Here is an 18,013-nt window from a genome sequence, read left to right as displayed (position 1 = left end):
CTGAATAAAGTGGTTTCAGATCAGATTCAGATCTGGTTTCCTTGTTTGAGCAAACCTCCGCAATCCTTCTCCACAACCGGCCTCGTGGATTACCATTTTACCTATTCTTTGTTATTACTGTAAAATGCAGTCAAAATCACTTGAGGAATTCTTACTGCCTTTTTTGAGAAGCTAATAAGGTGATACCCACTTTTTGTTGAATCATAAAAGTAAATTGACAAATTTATTATTACTCTTAGGGGAGAACAGCCATTGGTGGTCCAGCAGACCTGCATGTAATCTCTGTAGATTGATTCTCTACTCTGATAACCAAAATTATATAATAAAAGGAAGTTTATCCTCTCACTTGCTTATTCTTCTGTACCCTACCTGGAAATATGAGTGATCACTTTTCGTCTGAGGCCTCATCTAGGAAGACAGGTTCTTCTGGGTTTTGTGCTTTTCCCGTTTTTCCTCTGTGTTGGTGCTGTTGACGAGGGCAGTATGTCAAGAGTCTGATGACCAGTCCTCACTGAGATTAGTCTCTAGTCCTGGCTGCCTGATGTTCATACACTTGTAGTCATTTCCAAGATAAGTCCACCTGGTTACTATCAGGATACAATGAGCACAGGGTTCTCTATAGAACTTCCCTGAAGAAGTCAGTGCTGTCATTTGCCAGATGACATGGCTACAAAGTTCATAGAACTCTGCTGATTACCACCTATACACCTGTTGTTTTCAATTGGTTGGTCTTGCCTTTACAAGCTTGATTTTGACTAGATTAATTGATAACTTTGTTCCATGTCCTCAGTTCTCTTGTGACCCAGTAGTACTGGAGGGACAAAGGATGAAAATCTATTCTTGGAGCCAGAGTGGGGACTCTGGAAAGGCTTTCTGAGGAACATTAATTCAGTTTTAACCTTGTTCAGATTTCAATTTGTAGACGCCTGGGTGGAAAGGATAGAAATAGGCATACTGGGAATGGAGGAGGATACATTGAGCTGGAAAGAGACCTGAGGGGTTGTCTCTTGAAGACAGCTTGAACCCTAGGATTATAATCCAGGCCTCCTGAATCTATTTTTTAAGATAATAATGTAATCCTTTTCTAAAGGCAGCAGTGGAATCCACAAATAATACTGATTACTTTTTATTGAGCACTTAACAAATGCCGGATATTTAGTGTATGTTAGTTAGCTCTGTTAATTCCACCAGTCCTGTGAAGTTGGTTGAACAGTTTGCCTAAAGTCACAGCATTAGTGAGAGAGCCAGATTTTGAGCCCAAGTCTAACCCTAAAGCCTGTGCTCTTAAACACCAAGCCATGATAAGAATAGAATTTAAAAACTTCTCTGTTCTGGAAGAATGGATTTATGCATCTCTTTTCTATCTTGAACCTCTCATTTTCCCTGCCTTCAATCACTTATCTGATTAAACCATTCAAATTAAACCATTCTCAAACTTTAGAGAACAGAAGAATCACCCTGAGTTTGTAAAATGCTGATTCCTTACTCTCCTCCCCATTGTGAATCAGCATATCTGGAGTGTGGCCCAATAATCTACATGTTAAAATAAACATACACCATGGTGATTCTACCCATGTGATCACAGGACCATAGTTTGAGACACAATTGCCCTAAATCCTGGCAAAGTTGGGGTGAAATGTAACACAAGTCTCATACTTTTTTATTCATGACTGGAAAAATGACATGTATTTTTTTATATGGAGCTGTAAATGGAGTTAGATTTTGCATAGAACACAATGTAGAAATTAGGTACAGGTTGCCTGTTCAGTGTAACCACTTTGAGAATGTCAACGTTAGATGTGTGTAACTCATTGTTCACTGTGGTTTCATTTTATTCAAAGTATGTTCTTCCTGTTTTTAGAGAGATTTTTATCATAAGGGAAATAGCTTATCTTAGTGTCTCTCAGCCTGTTCTCTCCTGCATATTGAAGGAGTCCTGACTCCCATCTCTGACAGTGTCTCACACCTACTATGATTCTCAGTTGGGGCAGAGAGGTGGGGTCTTACCACAATCTGGGGAAAAGAGGACACGTACAGTTACAGTCTTTAAAACTAATTTTTTTTATCTTCAAAAATTCTTATCTTTAAGACTAATACTTCTGAAGGGTTACTCCAATTTCTGAGCTGATGTGGCTTTCCTGAATACTTAAGAGTAGAGGAAGTGTTGCTAGGAAAAAATAATTGTAGTATCTTATTTAAATATAAAGGACTTGAAAAAGAAAGCCTGCCTGTACCTAGTGGTTACAAATAATGTTAAGTTCTGTTTCTGTGTTCTTTCCTTCCCACAGGGCTGTGTTTCCTCCAAGTCCCTAAGGGGCATGCACTGTATATCTTCCTTTAGTTTCAGTTGTTGTTATTCTTGTTTTATGTAGTGGAAGTGTTTAAGATGTTCTTTTTTTTCTTTCACACCCCAGTCCTATTTCCTTATAGGTAGCCATTCCTTGAAGGAAAAGAGAAATTCTCTTTCCCTCTGTAGCAAGTTAGTTTTCAGATGATAGGAGCCATTGTAGAAAGCTTGTCTTTTGGGTTCAGAGACTTAACATTGGTTCATACCCAGTAAATGTTGACTAAACATTTTTTGTGAATTAAAATCAGTAAAAGTATGTGTAAGGGTATAGAATTTTATTTTACCCTATTTAAAAGCTAATAATTAGCTTGTTGTAGTTTATGGATGCTGACAGAACACATGAGACTCCTAGATCAGAGATAGAGGACTTTATTACTCACAGCCCTGCAAGCAGCGTAAGCAAATGTTTGCATTAGTCCCCCCTTATCCCCTCATGTCCCATGGGAGTGACACAAACGGACCCAGATGGATGCTTGCACATATTTTATAGGAATGGAACACTGAAGTAAGTGGTAAGCAAGCCTGCTCTTTGTCCTAGGGTGGGGCACATTACTTCATCCCTCAAAGCTGATCTTTGCAAACCCAATCCTGAGAAGTGGCCCGGGTAAGCAGTGGTCAGGATCATGTGTTTTTGGTATACTCAGCAAGACATGTAGGAGTGTGAGAGACCCATGGAGGAGTAGCGCTTCAAACAGTAAGTACATACAATAGGTAATTGATAGAAATCTTAGAAAGAATTACTATGAAATATTTGCCATACAAAAATATATAAAGAGTAATATAGCCATACGTTCACCTCCCATACAGTCACCTCCCAATGTGAGAAATACGTATTTATACAGAATGTGAGAAATAAGTATTTATATAGTTGCAGCTTCCTGTTGACCCCTCCCCTGTCCCACAGGTAAGCAGTTTCCTTGAATTTGTTGTCATGCCATTGATTCCTATGAATCTCTAATTATCATATAGTACTTTTTTTTTTTTGCATGTTTATAAACTTCTAAAAATTTTTAACTATCATTTAAAAATTGTTAAAGAGTCTTTTTATATAGTACCATTTTAGGCACTGTAGGAAAAAAAATTGTGAAGATAAAACTCATGCACATCATGATGTTATAGTCCAAGGAAAACCAAAAACACTAAAATACACCTTAGTAAAAGGAAAGGATGTATGTGAACAAATAAAAGTTGGTAAATGATGTGTAACTCTGAAGTCAGTTATTAGCATCTAATATGTATAAGGGCCAAGTGTAGTTATGGATGGAGGGCAAGATACAATTTATTATTGAGGTGGAAAATAGTGACTCTGAGAGGCAGCAACAGTGAGAATTACAGGGATGAGATTCATCTAGACAGTTTGCCATACAGGAGAGAGGGATATGCTGTGAGGAGCTGCCCTTAAATTGATCTAACCAAAAAGATGAGAAGGGAACTGGGAGTAGTTAGGCAGCAGGATAGTTAGCTGAGAGGTATGTGCGTATGTCAGGTAACCATTTTGATTAGGAGAGATGGCTAAGACTAAGCCTCTGACCTCACAAGGCTTCACATCTAATTACACAGGGGTGGTTACATATGGGAGAATTAGAGAACATCCTAAGACCCTCCATGATTATGACTTAAATGTGTGTAACAGATTCTAGAGATGTAGAAAAAAAAAGTTTAATGTGAGTTGCAGCAGTTGGGGAAGGAAAGCCTCAGTGAGAAGTCTTGCATTGGGCCTGGCATGGCAGACTGTGATAATGATGCTCCAGGAAAGGGGTGGCAAGAACACGTGAGCAGACTGGAGACAGTGAGCATGGAATAATGAGAAGACTGGCCTGTGTGAATTATGTCCAGGCCACTTGACCTGTAGAGTTTCCTATGGTCTGTATTTTGCTGATTGCACGCTTATGGTGCAGTTCAGCGTTTTTTCTCTGTCCTCTGTATTTCCTGCAAATTCGCAACTGGACCTAGTAGCATGATGAGATTTAGGTTCATTTACTTTGGCAGGACTATAGGTGAGGGGGTTGTTCTTTTGTCACATGAGTAAAGGGATGTGTAAGGGTCTGGGGTTTCATTTGACTATACTTAACAAGCCAACAATTAGCCTATTACCATTTCACATTTTTTTTTTAAATTTACCATTTTTTAAAAAGAAGTTTATTTTTGAGAGGGGGGTGGGGAAGGAGGGGCAGAGAGAGAGAATCCCAAGCAGGCTTTGTGCTGTCACCGCAAAGCCTGACCTGCAGCATGATCCCACCAACCACAACCTGAGCCAAAATCAAGAGTTGGACGCTTAACCGACTGAGCCACCCAGGTGCCCCCGTCTCACATTCTAACTTCATAGAGCTCCCTCGTCTGTTTCAAGTAGTGTTAGAAATATAATTTGCTTTCTGAGATATTCTGGTCTGTCTACTCTCCACCTAGGCCCCCCCCCCACTTTTGTTTGTACAATCTCTTTTCTTCATTTGTTTTCCCTATCTTGTTCAGTTTGGATTCCTCTCCCAACAGTTTCTTTTCAACATGGGTGCTGTGTCCTAAGAAGGAACCTTGATTAGTTTCCTGAGTTTATAGGGCTAGCCTGCTCCAGGTCCTTTAGACCTCACTGGGGACCCCTTGCAGTTGACTACACCCCACTAGTTTCAGCTGCTATGATCAAATTGGCCCACGTTGCTTTTCATTTAAAACTTGGTTATCTTGTAGTTCTTCTGTTCTTTGGTTTGTCAGATGCCTTATTGCTTTCATGTTGATTTTCACAGCTGCTTACAGCACATATGTCTTGTGGCTATTGATGCTTTTTCCCTCTTGCTTTATGTGGGGGTTTATGAGGCTGCTTTGTCTTCTAGTTTTGTTATAAGTGTTATCCGTGGGCTTCTGGTGTTGCTATCTAGTTGCTCTGTTTTTATGTGGGGATTCAGAAATATCAAAAGTCTATATTGCCACTGCTATAGCCATTTCTCCAGAATCACTTGAGTAAAAAGGTGATACAATCATGAGTAGAATGATAGGTCTCACCTAACATCTTACTTGGCACAGAGACAGTGTGGTCATTAGTCAACATTTGTTCTGTAACTTTCTCTTTTCTCCAAACTAAAAAACGTTATTGGCTATAACGCCCATTTAGTGGATTTCCATAGAAATAATAGGTTCTTATTTTTACTCTTTTCAGGTTCACCAAGAATCTTTCCCCAGACAAAATCAATTTGAGCACTCTGAAAGGGGAGGGTCAGCTGACGAACCTGGAGCTAGATGAAGAGGTTCTACAGAATGTGCTGGAGCTGCCCACCTGGTTAGCCATCACTCGGGTCTACTGCAACAGGGCCTCCATCCGGGTGAGAATGGGGGTCAGAGTGCTGTTGCTGTCCTTGGCCAACAGGCATGCTTTATTGAGGGACAGCTCCCACAGCCCTGAGTCTTTGCTTTCTTCTTTCAGATCCAGTGGACAAAGTTGAAGACACATCCCATATGCTTGGTAATGGCTTTTCTTGATTGCAAGTAATCACATGGGGATGGCTGGGGTCAGGTTTTAAAAGATCTGAGAGAAGATGGGGAGGAGTTCTGATAGGCTATCCTTTTTGGGAGTGATGATTGCTCTTTCTGGCTTGTCAGCTTCTCTCTCAGACAGAGTGACTACTGTCTGGGCTTATTCTGGTATTGTTATGAGGTATAATGTTAGCATTGAAACACAAGACCCAGGAGTCCTGAGTTGTTTGTTTTGCTTTTTGTTTTTTATAACAAATTTGCTACCCAGGTTCTACTTTTACATTTCCTTTGGAATCCTGACAGAGGAAAAATGAGAAATGTAGTTGATGTTGACTATCGGGTGATTATCAACTGAAAGCCCTTCATCAGTGAAAGCCCTGATCCATGCATGCCTTTACTCAAAGAGTGGAATCTTCAGGAATAGTAATCTCTCTAACTTGGATTTATGTTTTAGTTTTCTGCTATGAGCTAATCCCATACTTGTCATGGAGTTCTGCTGCTAATGGACATGGAAGAGGGAAGATGAGGCCTGTCTTTGCATTTCAGTTTGTTCATTCATTCGACAGACATTTAATGTGTGCCCACTGTGGGCACAGCACTCAACTAGGCATTAGAGTATAGAGATGGGTAATCCGTAGCGTGTGCTGTGTGGGTTTTTGTGCAGATGCTTAGCTCTTCGTGGCTTTTATTTCAGTGTCTGGATAAGGTAGAGGTGGAGATGAAGACATGTGAGGAGCCTCGGCCCCCCAATGGACAGTCTCCCATTGCCCTCGCTTCAGGACAGAGGTTAGTTGCTAATGGCCCCATTATTTCCAATATATTAACTGTTCCATATCAACTTTTACTAAAAAACAAAAGCTTTTGGGGTGCCTGGATAGCTCAGTTGGTTGAGTGTCTGACTCTTGGTTTTGGCTCAAGTCATGATCTCACGGTTAGTGAGTTCAAGCCCCCCGTTGGTCTCTGCGCTGATAGCAGAGACTCTCCCCACCCCCTTTTTTTCTCCCCCTCTCTCTGCCCCTCCCCCGCTTTCTCGCTCTCTCCCAAAAACAAATAAATAAACATTTAAAAAACAACCTTTTTGGGGCACCTGAGTGGTTCAGTTGGTTGAGCATCTGACTTCGGCTCAGGTCATTGATCTCACAGTTTGTGAGTTTGAGCCCCACATCGGGCTTGCTGCTGTCAGCCTGTCAGCACAGAGCCCACTTTTGATCCCCTGTCCCCCTCTCTCTTCTCCTTCCCCACTTGAACTCTTCCAAAAAATAAATAAAGTCATTGCTGTACCTAAGGTCATCGAGGTTTTCTCTTATGCTGTTTTCCAGGAATTTTATATGAGTTTGTTTAAAATTTTTAAATTGTTTTTAAATTTATTTTTTAATTATATAAAATAAAAAGTTAAAGTTCCAAAGTTAAAACCATAAAACAAGATATGTTATACGTATGTATGTTTGTGTTGTCCCCTTTCTTACATAAAATACTGCATACCATAAACACTTTCCACATTGTTTTTTCTTTTAAAAACATATCCTGGAGATCAGTCTATAGAAGTATATAGAGCAACGTTCCTTATTCCTTTTTTTTTTTTTTAAGTAGGCTTTATGTCCAGTGTGGGGCTTGAATTCATGACCCGAGATCAAGAGTTGCATGTTCTGCCATCTGAGCCAGCCAGGCACCCCCCGCCTCCCCCATTCATTTTTTTTTTTTTTTTAAATTTTTTTTTTTCCAACGTTTATTTATTTTTAAGACAGAGAGAGACAGAGCATGAACGGGGGAGGGGCAGAGAGAGAGGGAGACACAGAATCGGAAACAGGCTCCAGGCTCTGAGCCATCAGCCCAGAGCCTGACACGGGGCTCGAACTCCCAGACCGCGAGATCGTGACCTGGCTGAAGTCGGACGCTTAACCGACTGCGCCACCCAGGCGCCCCCCCCCCATTCATTTTTGAATCTACAGAATACTCAAAATATTTTCAGGAGGCACCATAGTTTCTATAGCCTGTTCTCTATTGATAGATATTTGAATTATTTCTAGTTTTCTTGCTGTTACAAATAGTGCAGCAATAAATGACCTTGTTCATGAGTCACTTAGTATTTTTCCAGCATATTTTAACTCTATTTTTTATTTATTTATTTATTTATTTTGAGAGAGAGAGAGAGAGAGTGAGCCGGGGAGGGGCAGAGAGACAGAGGAAGAAAGAATTGCAGGCAAGCGCCATGCTGGCAGTGTGGAGCCCAACGCAGGGCTCAAACCCACAAACCATGAGATCATGACCTGAGCCTAAACCAAGAGCCGGAAGCTTAACTGACTGAGCCACCCAGGTGCCCCTTCCAACATATTTTAAAAACCATTTTATCGAAATATAATTCACATACCATAGAATTCATCCATTTGTAGTGTATAGTTCAATTGTTTTTAGAATTTACACCAGGCTGTACAACTATAACCACAATCAATTTTAGAACATTTTAATCACCCAAACAAACCCCATACTACCTATTAGCAGTCACTCCTCATTGTCCCTTGCCTTAGTCCTAGGTGACCATTAATCTGCTTTCTGTATCTATTCTGATCATCATTCTGATCATCCTATAAATGGAATCATTTACTCTGTAGTCTCTTATAGCTGGCTTCTTTCACTTAGCATAATATTTTCAAGGTTTAGATGTATTTTAGCACTATCACTACTTTATTCCTTCTTGTGGGCAAATAATATTTTATTGTATGGATAGATATACCACATTTTATTTATCCATTCATCAGTTGAGGGACATTTGGGGTGTTTCTCCCTTTTTTGCCAGCATATTTTGGGATAGATTCCTAGAAGTGGGACTCGTGGGTTAAAGGGAAAATGTATGTATAATTTTAATAGTAATTGCTGAATTACCTTCTATAAGGATATAATTTTATGTTCCCATCAGCATTGTGTACTAGTTCTTGTTTTTCCAGAGACTTGTCAATAGAGAATATTGTCAGGCTTTAGGATTTTTGCCTAATCTAATAGATGACACATGGTGTTTCAGTGTAGTTTTTTGGTAAATTATATTGAAGTGTACCATATTGAAGAACACAAATCATGTGTATATAATAGTTGAGTGATTCTTTACAAAGTTAACACATCAAGAAACAGACTACTAACTTCCAGAATCCTAGAAGTCTCCTGTGGCCTTTCTAGTTATATCCACCCCAAGGATCACTTTCATTGTGATTTGTAACACCATACATTAGTTTCCCTAGTTTTAAAGTTATGTAAATGTAACCGTATAGTATGTCATCATTTGTGTCTAGCTTCTTCAGCTCAACATGGTGTTTGTGAGAGCCATCCATATCATTACACATATTTGTAGTTCATCCATCCTCATTACTTACATTATTCCAATACATGCCACAGTCTGTCCAGTGCTGTTGTAAATGGACATTTGGTTTGTTTGTAGTTTCTGGCTATTAAGTGTACTGTTGCCATGTGGAACTATCTCCATCATGACTGTGGTGGTCTGTATGCATTTGTGAAAACCCTAGAGCTGGGCACCACAAAGAATGAATTTTTCTGTATGAAAATTAAACATATGTAAGAAAAAAGCATAGTACTCCTGTGAGTATTCTGGTACGTATCTCTTGGTGGACACATTTCTGTTTTATATATGTCCAGCAGTAGTCATAGGGTCAGTCACAGGGTCATAGGCTGTGCGTGTGTGTGTTCTGCTTTAGTAGATACTGCTAGACAGTTTTCCAAAGTGCTTGTACCACTTTTCCTACTAGCAGTGCATAAGAGTTCCAGTTGCTAGCACTTAGTATTTTTTATCTTTTAATTTTAGCCATCTGATAGGTGTGTAATTGTATCACATTATGATTTTAATTTGCATTTTCTTGATGGTTGGTTTGTTGGAATTTTGAATATCTTGATTAATAAAATATTGATACAAGTATTTTTCCTAGTTATCTCTTAGGTTCTTTGTCTTTTTCTTATTAATTTGTAGAAGTTCTTTATCCTAAAAATAAGTCCTTGGTTACATACATGTATTACAAATATCTTCTACTCTGTGGGTTCACGATGACTCTTTTTTTAGTCTTCTCTTTTTTTTTTTTTTTATTGAGGCATAACTGACATAATATTATATTAGTTTTAGGTGTACAACAAAATGATTTGATACTTGTATATATTGCAAAATGATCACAATAAGTCTAGTTAACATTTGTCACCATACTTTACTGCTGTCACTTTATTTTTAGACAGGAAGCAGGATTTATTGGTGGGCATGAATGGGAAGGGCAGTGCTGAGGTTCTCATGAGTGCAGAGCCCACCCTTTGTCCAAGGGGCCATGATTAGGGATGTATTTGACCCCAGAGCCATCTGGGATGGGTCGCTTTTCAGCCACCATGTCTTCAAATTCGTCCACATTAAACTTAGTAAAGCCCCACTTGTTGGAAATGTGGACCTTCTGGCGGCCAGGGAACTTGAACTTGGCCCTACGTAGGGCTTCAGTCACATGCTCCTTGTTCTGCAATGTGGTACGGACGGATATGATGACTTGGCCAATGTGGACCCTGGCCACTGTGCCCTGGGGCTTTCCAAAGGCACCCTGCATACCTGTCTGGAGCCTAGATTGGAGAAAGCATGAGGCCAGACCTCAATGTCCACCAGAAAAAACTATCTCCAGTGTCCCTTAGGGCAACCCGTACAATCAACAGGCTGCATACACTACCGAGGAGGCTGCTGTTTGCAGCCATTACACACTGGGCCCCATGGGGAAAGAGTATAGTCGGCTTAATTGGCTGCAGATACTGCTGTCCCTTTTACATTGCTTTATTATAATTATTGTAAATTGCCTTCTCTGCATTTCATGTCTTTTTAACAGTTTTTTAAATTGTGGTAAGAAACACATAATATAAAATTTACTATCTTAAACCATTAAAAATTTTTTTTAATGTTTATTTTTGAGAGAGAGAGAAAGAATGTTACCAGGGGAGGGGCAGAGAGAGTGGGAGACAGAATCCAAAGCAGGCTCTAGGCTCTGAGCTGTCAGCACAGAGCCTAATGTGGGGCTCAAACTCACTAACTGTGAGATCATGACCTGAGCCAGTCGGATGCTTAACCGACTGAGCCATCCAGGTGCTCCTTAACCATTTTTATTTATTTATTTTGAGAGAGGGAGAGAGGTAGAGAAGATGAACAGGGGAGGGGCAGAGAGAGAGAGAGAGAGAGAGAGAGAGAGAGAGAGAGAATCGCAGGTAGGCTCCATGCTGCCAGCGCAGAGCCTGATGTAGGACTCGATTTCATGAACCACGAGATCATGACCTGAGCTCAAGTCAAGAGTCGGATGCTTAACCGACTGAGGCACCCAGGCGCCACACCATCTTAACCATTTTTAAGTGTACAGTTCAGTACTGTTAACTATATTTGCATCCTACAACAAATCTCTATAACTTTTTCATCTTGCAGAACTGGAACTCCGTATCCATTTGTATTGGTTTGCTATGACTGCCATAACATAATACCACAGACTGGGTGCCTAAATAGTTGAAATTTATTTTCTCACAATTCTGGAGGTTTTAAGTCCATTATCAAGGTATCAGCAGGTCCTGAGGCCTCTCTCCTTGGCTTGCAGACTCCTGACTTGTCACCGTTTCCTCACATGGCCTTTACTCTGTACCTGCTCATCCCTGGTCTCTTCCTTTTTTCCTTTTTAATTGAAGTATAGTTGATATACAATGTTATATTGGTTTCAGGTGTACAACATAGTGATTTGACAGTTCTGTACATTATATAGTGCTCACCATGATAAATGTAGTTACCATTTGACCATACATTTGACCATAATATTATTACAATGTTATTGACTATATTCCCTATGCTGTATTTTTCATCCTAGTGACTATTTTATTACTTGAGGTATGTACCTCTTAATCCCCTCACCTGTTTGCCCACTCCTCCAACCCCTCCTCTCTGGCTACCACCAGCTTGTTCTCTGTATTTATGAGTTTGTTTTGTTTGTTCTTTTGTTTGTTTTTTAGATTCCACGTAGTAAGTGAAGTCATGATATTTTTCTTTGTCTGACTTGTTTTACTTTGACTTGTTTTACTTAGCATAATACCTTCTAGGTTCATTCATGTTGTCATAGATGGCAAGATTTAATTCTTTTTCATGGCTAAGTAATATTTCACTGTGTGTGCATATATACATATACATGTATATATATACATATATATTTTATGTCACATATTCTTTATCCATTTACCTATTGATGGACAATTGGGTTGCTTCTGTATCTTGGCTATTGTAAATAATGCTGAAATAAACGTAGGGGTACAGATATTTTCTTGAATTAATGTTTTAATTTTCCTCAGGTAAATATCCAGAAGTAGAATTACTAGATTGTATGATACTCCTATTTCTATTTTTATTTTTTCCTTTTCAAATTTTTATTTAAATTCTAGTTAGTTAATATTCTAGCACAACATTGGATTCAGAAGTAGAACTCAGTAATTCATCACTTACATACAACACCCAGTGCTCATCATAACAAGTGCCCTCCTTAATACCCATCGCCCATCTGGCCCATCCCCCACCCACCTCCCTCCATCAACCCTCAGTTTGTTCTCTATCCTTAAGAGTCTCTTATAGGGCACCTGGGTGGCTCAGTTGGTTAAGTGTCTGACTTCGGCTCAAGTCATGATCTCACGGCTCGTGAGTTTGAGCACTGCATCAGCGTGAGTTCAAGTCCCGCATCAGCATCAGACTCTATGCTGACAGTGCGGAGCCTGAAGCCTGCTTCAGATTCTGCCTCCCTCTCTCTCTCTTCCCCTCCCTCACTCATGCTCTGTCTCTCTCTCAAAAAAAAAAAAAAAAAAAAAAGAGTCTCTTATAGTTTGTTTCCCTCTCTCTTCTTTCCCTCTCCCATATTTTCATATGTTTTGTTTTTTAAATTCCACATATGAATGAAATCATACAGTATTTGTCTTTCTCTGATTATTTCGCTTAGCATAATACATTATAGCTCCATCCATGTTGTTGCAAATGGTAAGATTTCACTCTTCTTGATGGCTAATATTCCTGTGTGTGTGTGTGTGTGTGTGTGTGTGTGTGTACATACCACATATATACACACATACATACATACCACATCTTCCTTATCCATTCATCAGTCAGTGGACATTTGGTCTCTCACCATAGTTTGGCTATTGTTGATAATGCTGCTATAAACATCGGGGTGCATGTTCTTCTTCAAATCTGAATTTTTGTATCTTTTAGGTAAATACCTGGTAGTGCGATTGCTGTGTCATAGGGTTGTTCTATTTTTAACTTTTTGAGGAACCTCCATACTCTTTTCCGGAGTAGCTGCACCAGTTTGCATTCCCACCAACAGTGCAAGAGGGTTCTCCTTTCCCTGCACGCTCACCAACACGTGTTGTTTCTTGTGTTAATTTTAGCCATTCTGACAGGTGTGAGGTGATATCTCATCATGGTTTTGATTTGTATTTCCCCAATGATGAGTGATGTTGAGTATCTTTCCGTGTGTCTGTTAGCCATCTGGATGTCTTCTTTGGAAAAATATCTATTCATGTCTTCTGCCTATTTCTTGATTAGGTTATTTGGGTTTGATAAGTTCTTTATAGATTTTGGATACTAACCCCTTATCAGATATGTCATTTGCAAATATCCTATTCCATAGGTGGCATTTTAGTTTTGCTGATTGTTTCCTTCTCTGTGTAGAAGCTTTTTATCTTGATGAGGTCCCAATAGTTCATTTTTGCTTTTGTTTCCCTTGCCTCTGGTGACGTGTTTAATAAGTTGTTCCAGCCGAGGTCAAAGAGGTTGTTGCCTGTTTTCTCCTCTAGGATTTTGATGGTTTCCTGTTTCACATTTAGGTCTTTCATCCGTTTTGAATTTATTTTTGTGTATGGTGTAAGAAAGTGGTCCAGGTTCATTTTTCTACATGTTGCTGTCCAGTTTTCCCAACATCATTTGTTGAAGAGACTGCCTTTTTTCCATTGGGTATTCTTTCCTGCTTTGTTGAAGATGAGTTGACCATATAGTTGTGGATCCATTTCTGGGCTTTCTATCCTGTTCCATTGATCTATATGTCAGTTTTTGTGCCAGTACCATACTGTCTTGATGACTACACCTTTATAATATAGCTTGAAATCCAGAATTGTGATGCTTCCAGCTTTGCTTTTTTTTTTTTTTTCATGTATTTATTTTTGAGAGAGAGAGAGGAGAGAGAGAGAATCCCAAGCAGGCTCTGTACTCTCTCAGTGTGGAGCCGCACTTGGGGCTCAGTCTCCCGAACCGTGAGATCATGACCTGAGCGGAAATCAAGAGTTGGATGCTTAACCAGCTGAACCACCCAGGCACCCCTCCAGCTTTGCTTTTCTTTTTTAGGATTGCTTTGGCTATTTGGGGTCTTTTGTGGTATTCCATATAAATTTTAGGATTATTCATTCTAGCTCTGTGAAAAATGCTGGAGGTATTTTGATAGGGATTGCATCAAATGTGTATATTGCTTTGGGTAGTATATACATTTTAACAGTGTGTGTTCTTCCAATCCATGAGCATGGAATGTTTTTCCATTCCTTTGTGTCCTCTTCAGTTTCTTTCATAAATGTTTTATAGTTTTCAGAGTACAGATCTTTTAAACTCTTTTTTAAGGTTTATTCCTAGTTATTTTATGGGTTTTGGTGCGATTGTAAATGGGGTCAATTCCTTGATTTCTTTTTCTGCTGCTTCATCATTGGTGTATAGAAATGCCAGGTTTCTGTACGTTGATTTTATATCCTGCAACTTTGCTGAATTCATGTATTAGTTCTACTTCTTCTTTGCTGATTTGGATGCTTTTTTTTTCCTTTTTGTTGTCTAATTGCTGAGGCTGAGACCTCTTGTACTATGTTAAATAACTATGGTGAGGGTGGACATTCCTGTCATGTTTCTGACCTTAGGAGAAAAGTTCTCGGTTTTTCCCAGTTGAGGATGATATTAGCTGTGGGTCTTTCGTACATGGCCTTTACAATGTTGAGGTATGTTCCATCTCATACTTTGTTGAGGGTTTTTATCAAGAATGGATGCTGTATTTTGTCAAATGCTTTCTCTGCATCCATTGAGAGGATGGTATGGTTCTTATCCTTTCTTTTATTAATGTGGTATAGCACGTCAATTGATCTACAAATATTGTACCACCCCTGCAGCCCAGGGATAGATCCCATTTGATTGTGGTGAATAATTTTTTAATGTACTATTAGATTCGATTTGCTAGTATCTTGTTGAGAATTTTTGCATCCATGTTCAGCAGGGATATTGGCCTATAAGTCTCCTTTTTGTGGGGTCTTTGTCTGGTTTTGAAATCAAGGTAATGCTGGCCTCATAGAATGAGTTTGAAAGTTTTCCTTTTATTTCTATTTGGAATGGTTTGAGAAGAATAGGTATTAACTCTTCTTTAAATGTTTGGTAGGAATTCCCTGGGAAGCTATCTGGACCTGGACTTTCATTTGTTGGGGTATTTTTGATTACTGATTCCGTTTCTTTGCCTGTTCAAATTTTCTTTCTTTCTGTTTCAGAAAACAGGTAGTGTGTGAGTTTCTAGGAATTTGTCCGTTTCTTCCAGGTTTCCCAGTTTGTTGGCATATAATTTGTCATAATATTCTCTAATAATTGTTTATATTTCTGTGGTGTTGGTTTTGATCTCTCCTCCCTCATCGGTGATTTTATTTATTTGTGTCCTTTCTCTTTTCTTTTTGAGAAGTTTAGCTAGGGGTTTATCAATTTTAATTCTTTCAAAGAACCAGCGCTTAGTTTCTTGATCTGTTCTGTTTAGTTTTGTTGTTGTTGTTTGCTTGTTCCTATATCATTTATTTCTGCTATAATTTATTATTTCCCTTGTGCTGATGTTAGGCTTTATTTATTGTTCCTTTTCTAGCTCTTTTAGGTGTAAGGTTGGGTTGTGTATTTGAGACTTTTCTTGCTTCTTGAGATTGATACTTCTACTTTTAGTTTTTTTGAGGAGCCTCCATACTGTTTTCCACAGGGGCTGCACCAAATTGCCATTCCCACCGAGAGTGCACAAAGGTTCCCTTTTCTCCACATCTTTGGCAAAATTCCTTGTTTCTTGTTATTTTGATACTAACCATTCTGACAGATGTGAGGTGATATCTCATTGTCGTTTTTGATTTGCATTTCCCTGATGATGAGTGATGTTGAACATCACTATCACTTTTTTTTTTTTTTTTTTTTTTTTTTTTTAGAGAGAGAGAGAGAGAGCATGAGCCAGGGAGAGGGGCAGAAAGAGGGAGGAGAATCCTAAGCAGCCTCCCTGCTCAGTGCAGAGCCCAGTTTGGGGCACGATCCCATGATCTTGGGATCATGGCCTGAGCCAAACTCAAGAGTCAGACGCTCAACCAACAGGTGCCCCACAATATCAACCTTAATGTTGTTTTTTTGTTGAACAGAAATTATTAATTCTAATGTAGTCCAGTATCAATCTTTCCCTTTTTGTGTCTTTTTAAGGGCTCTTTTCCTGTCCTACGGCTTGAAGATACTCTTTGCTTTCTTCTAAAACTTTTATTGTTTGACCTTTAAACTGATTATTTTTTTTTGTTTGATGTATGATAGGGGTCAGTATTATTTTTTCTCTGTTGATATCTTCAAATTGACAGTGCATTGTTACTGAAAGACCATCTTTTCCCTACTGCACTCTCACCTCTGTTATAAATTAAGGGTCTCTCATTATAGTTTTGATTTATGAATGAGGTTGAATTACTCAATGTTTTTTTTTATTTTTAAAAATTCACATCCAAATTAGTTAGCATATAGTGCAAAATGATTTCAAGAGTAGATTCCTTAGTGCCCCTTACCCATTTAGCCCATCCCCCCTCCCACAACCCCTCCAGTAGCCCTCTGTTTGTTCTCCATATTTAAGTCTCTTATGTTTTGGCCCCCTCCCTGTTTTTATATTATTTTTGTTTCCCTTGCCTTATGTTCATCTGTTGTGTGTCTTAAAGTCCTCATATGAGTGAGGTCATATGATTTTTGTCTTTCTCTGACTAATTTCACTTAGCATAATACCCTCCAGTTCCATCCACATAGTTGCACATGGCAAGATTTCATTCTTTTTTCATTGCTGAGTAATACTCCATTGTGTGTGTGTGTGTGTGTGTATACACCACATCGTCTTTATCCATTCATCCATTGATGGACATTTGGGCTCTTTGGGCTATTGTTGATAGTGCTGCTATAAACATTGGGGTGCATATGTCCCTTTGAAACAGCACACCTGTATCCCTTGGATAAATACCTAGTATGCAATTGATGGGTTGTAGGGTACTTTTATTTTTAATTTTTTGAGGGCCCTCCATACTGTTTTCCAGAGTGGCTGCATCAGCTTGCATTCCCACCAATAATGCAAAAGAGATGCTCTTTCTCCACATCCTCACCAACATCTGTTGTTGCTCGAGTTTTCATTTTAAGAGATAAAAGGAAGGCCTAGAAGTTATTATAGGCATAAGGTGTATCTCATTGTGGTCTTGATTTCTATTTCCCTGATGATGAGTGATGTTGAGCATTTTTTCATGTGTCGGTTGGCCATCTGGATGTCTTCTTTGGAGATGTGTCTATTCATGTCTTTTGCCCATTTCTTCACTGGATTATTTGTTTTTTGGGTGTTGAGTTTGGTAAGTTCTTTATAGATTTTGGATACTAAACCTTTATCTGATATGTTGTTTGCAAATATCTTCTCCCATTCTGTCAGTGGCCTTTTAGTTTTGCTGATTGTTTCCTTCATTGTGCAGAAGCTTTTTATTTTGATGAGGTCCCAGTAGTTCATTTTTGCTTTTGTTTCCCTTGCCTCCAGAGACGTGTTGAGTAAGAAGTTGCTGCGGGCAAGATCACAGAGGTTTTTGCCTGCTTTCTCCTGGAGGATTTTGATGGCTTCCTGTCTTACATTTAGGTTTTTCATTCATTTTGAGTTTATTTTTGTGTATGGTGCAAGAAAGTGGTTCCAGGTTCATTCTTCTGCATGTTGCTGTCCAGTTTTCTCAGCACCACTTGCTGAAGAGACTGTCTTTATTCCATTGGATATTCTTTCCTGCTTTGTCAAAGATTAGTTGGCCATACGTTTGTGGGTCCATTTCTGGGTTCTCTATTCTGTTCCATTGATCTGAGTGTCTGTTCTTGTGCCAGTACCATACTGTCTTGATGATTACAGCTTTGTAGTATAGCTTGAA

The 18,013-nt window shown here is 39.2% G+C and overlaps 1 protein-coding gene and 1 non-coding gene across 2 annotated transcripts in view; one reads left to right on the top strand and one right to left on the bottom strand.

Moving 5' to 3' along the window:
* The window catches only part of BLTP3A (bridge-like lipid transfer protein family member 3A), a 74,315-nt gene that overhangs the window by 25,287 nt on the left and 31,015 nt on the right, over positions 1-18,013 (top strand). Inside the window, exons 2-4 of the mRNA XM_047102278.1 lie at positions 5,496-5,658; positions 5,760-5,798; positions 6,504-6,595. Coding sequence (XP_046958234.1) covers positions 5,496-5,658; positions 5,760-5,798; positions 6,504-6,595 — 294 coding nt within the window. The remainder of the gene's footprint in view (positions 1-5,495; positions 5,659-5,759; positions 5,799-6,503; positions 6,596-18,013) is intronic.
* On the bottom strand, positions 10,450-10,582 carry LOC124529508 (small nucleolar RNA SNORA70). The gene has a single exon (XR_006966394.1). It is a non-coding gene; the product is annotated as a small nucleolar RNA SNORA70 (small nucleolar RNA).

This window comes from Lynx rufus, unplaced genomic scaffold (assembly GCF_022079265.1).
Source record: "Lynx rufus isolate CCGP_SWC_20201006 ecotype Redwood Valley unplaced genomic scaffold, mLynRuf1.p SCAF_6, whole genome shotgun sequence".
Taxonomy (NCBI): Eukaryota; Metazoa; Chordata; class Mammalia; order Carnivora; family Felidae; genus Lynx; species Lynx rufus.
Note: the sequence above shows the minus strand (reverse complement) of the source record. Positions and strands in the feature narration are given on the sequence as shown.